The 1,847-nt window shown below is 62.8% G+C and overlaps 1 protein-coding gene across 1 annotated transcript in view; it reads left to right on the forward strand.

Annotated features, from left to right (window-relative positions):
- The window catches only part of CEP131 (centrosomal protein 131kDa), a gene marked incomplete at its 3' end in the record, with an annotated part of 14,165 nt that overhangs the window by 9,488 nt on the left and 2,830 nt on the right, over window positions 1–1,847 (forward strand). Inside the window, 1 exon segment of the mRNA XM_010290529.1 lies at window positions 1,578–1,680. Coding sequence (XP_010288831.1) covers window positions 1,578–1,680 — 103 coding nt within the window.

Consider the following 1,847-nt stretch of genomic DNA (forward strand, 5'->3'; position numbering starts at 1 on the left):
GCTCTGTTGCCCCTTTGTCGTCCCAGCTCCGCCGTACAGCTCCTTGCTCCCTCTGCGTGGTGGGGGACAGCCACTGAGTAACGTTTGTCCCCACGGGCCTCCCCTGGTCACCAAAGCAGGTCCCCAGCTGTGTGTGGCATGCTCCCCGGCAGGGCTGGCTCTGCCCTTGTCCCAGAGCTGCAGTTGCCGGCGGTGCTGCCGGGCCCTTTGGCTGCGACTCCTCTCGCTCCCATGGGACCCCTGCGTCCCCGTCTGCCCTGCCCATTGCTCTTGTGTGCGCACGGCTGTTTGGTTTTGCCTCTCCCCCACCTCCCCCATGACTCTGCGATTCCCCTTCTCTCTCCATCCCCTCCTTTCTTTCTCCCCAGGTCTGGCGCACTTTGGGCCCCTTTTGCGAGGTAAATGTGGTCTTTGCTCTTTTTTCGTGCCTTGCCCTTCTGCTCTCACGCCCTGACCTGCTCCGGCTCCGCAGGCGCCTGCAGGCAGCAGGGCTGGGCTGGGAACTCCCTGCTCAGCGGCAGGGTCAGCCCCGGGAAGGAGCCCCTTCACCCCATCTCCCCAGGCCACATGCTCAGCTGCTGCCTTCAGGCTGTCCCTGTCTTCCCGTGCCGATTTTCCTGCCCTTTTTTTCCCCTAAAAGCGAGTCCCGGGCTGTGCGGGCAGCCCCCTGTTATTCCCCGCTCCTCTCTGCACAGTGGCCAGGTAACGAGCTCCTGGGTGTCCAGCTGCACGCTCGTCCTCCGGAGCTGTAACATGTCCCCACGTCCTGCATGCAGACATCACCTGCCCGTGCTGAAACGGAACCATTTCTGGCCGGGCTGGGCTCTCCACTGGCCGGTGCCTTTCTCACCAGAAACCCCAGCACAGAAGTACGTGGCCGAGTGCTTCAACCGACTTCTGCCGACAGGAGTTCTGGGGAAGTGCTCCGTGGGCAGCAGGGCCTGAGTGTTTCTCCAGCTTTTTTGCTGGAGAGGAGAGCCAAGGGGGCAAACGCAGGCAGACGAGGAAGCGAGAGCTGCGGGCGTGGCCGGGTGTGCCTGGGCTGTGCAGCCTCTGAGGGTCTTGGGGTGCTGCAGGAGCTTGGTCTGCGGTGGTGCCGGGGTGTCGGGAGGTCTGCCTGCCTGTCTGTCAGTCCTCCTGCCGGAGGGTCTTCCATGCTGGGGAGAGGGAAGGCTGGAGAAGAAAGCGTCTTCACACACGACCCCTCATCTGCTGACAGACGGGCTGCCCTGCATGGACGGGCCGTCGGCAGCCCCAGTTCCCCTCTCCGCTCCATAGGTGCTCTCCTGTCTCAGCCGGCGAGTGCTTTCCTGAGCGTTTTGCTCTTTTCCCCCATGCTCAGGGTCTGCGGGGCAGCAGCAGCCCCATCCCATGGGAGAGAGGAGAAGGCACTGGGAGAGCGTACGGCTGCTTCTCTGGACTGGGAGAACATGCCTGGCCAGGGCTGTGCGAGCCGTCTGTGCACAGCTCGGGCCGTCTGCTCTTGCCTGCAGCTTCCTTCTCGACAGCCGGGCTCCCGGGCTAACAGGGGCTTTCTCCCCTGCTTGTCTGAAGCTTTCCCGTTTGCTTCCAAACAGGAGATTAAGAAACTGAAGGAACTGATGAGTGCAGCTGAGAAAATCAGGCGGGAGAAGTGGATTGATGAGAAAACCAAAAAGATCAAAGAAATCACCGTGAAAGGTACGGGCACGTTCCCTCGGCGGCGGCTGGAGTCGGGCCGGTGCAGGGGTCAGGCCCTGCTGGTCCAGGAGAGGGGCCATGTCTGCAGGAGCTGCTGGCAGCTCGGGGAGGAGCTCCTCAGCGTGGGCAGTCTCTGCTCCCCGTGTTTGGTAGAGGCAGGTGGTAGA

This window comes from Phaethon lepturus, unplaced genomic scaffold, assembly GCF_000687285.1.
Source record: "Phaethon lepturus isolate BGI_N335 unplaced genomic scaffold, ASM68728v1 scaffold32137, whole genome shotgun sequence".
Lineage (NCBI taxonomy): Eukaryota > Metazoa > Chordata > Aves > Phaethontiformes > Phaethontidae > Phaethon > Phaethon lepturus.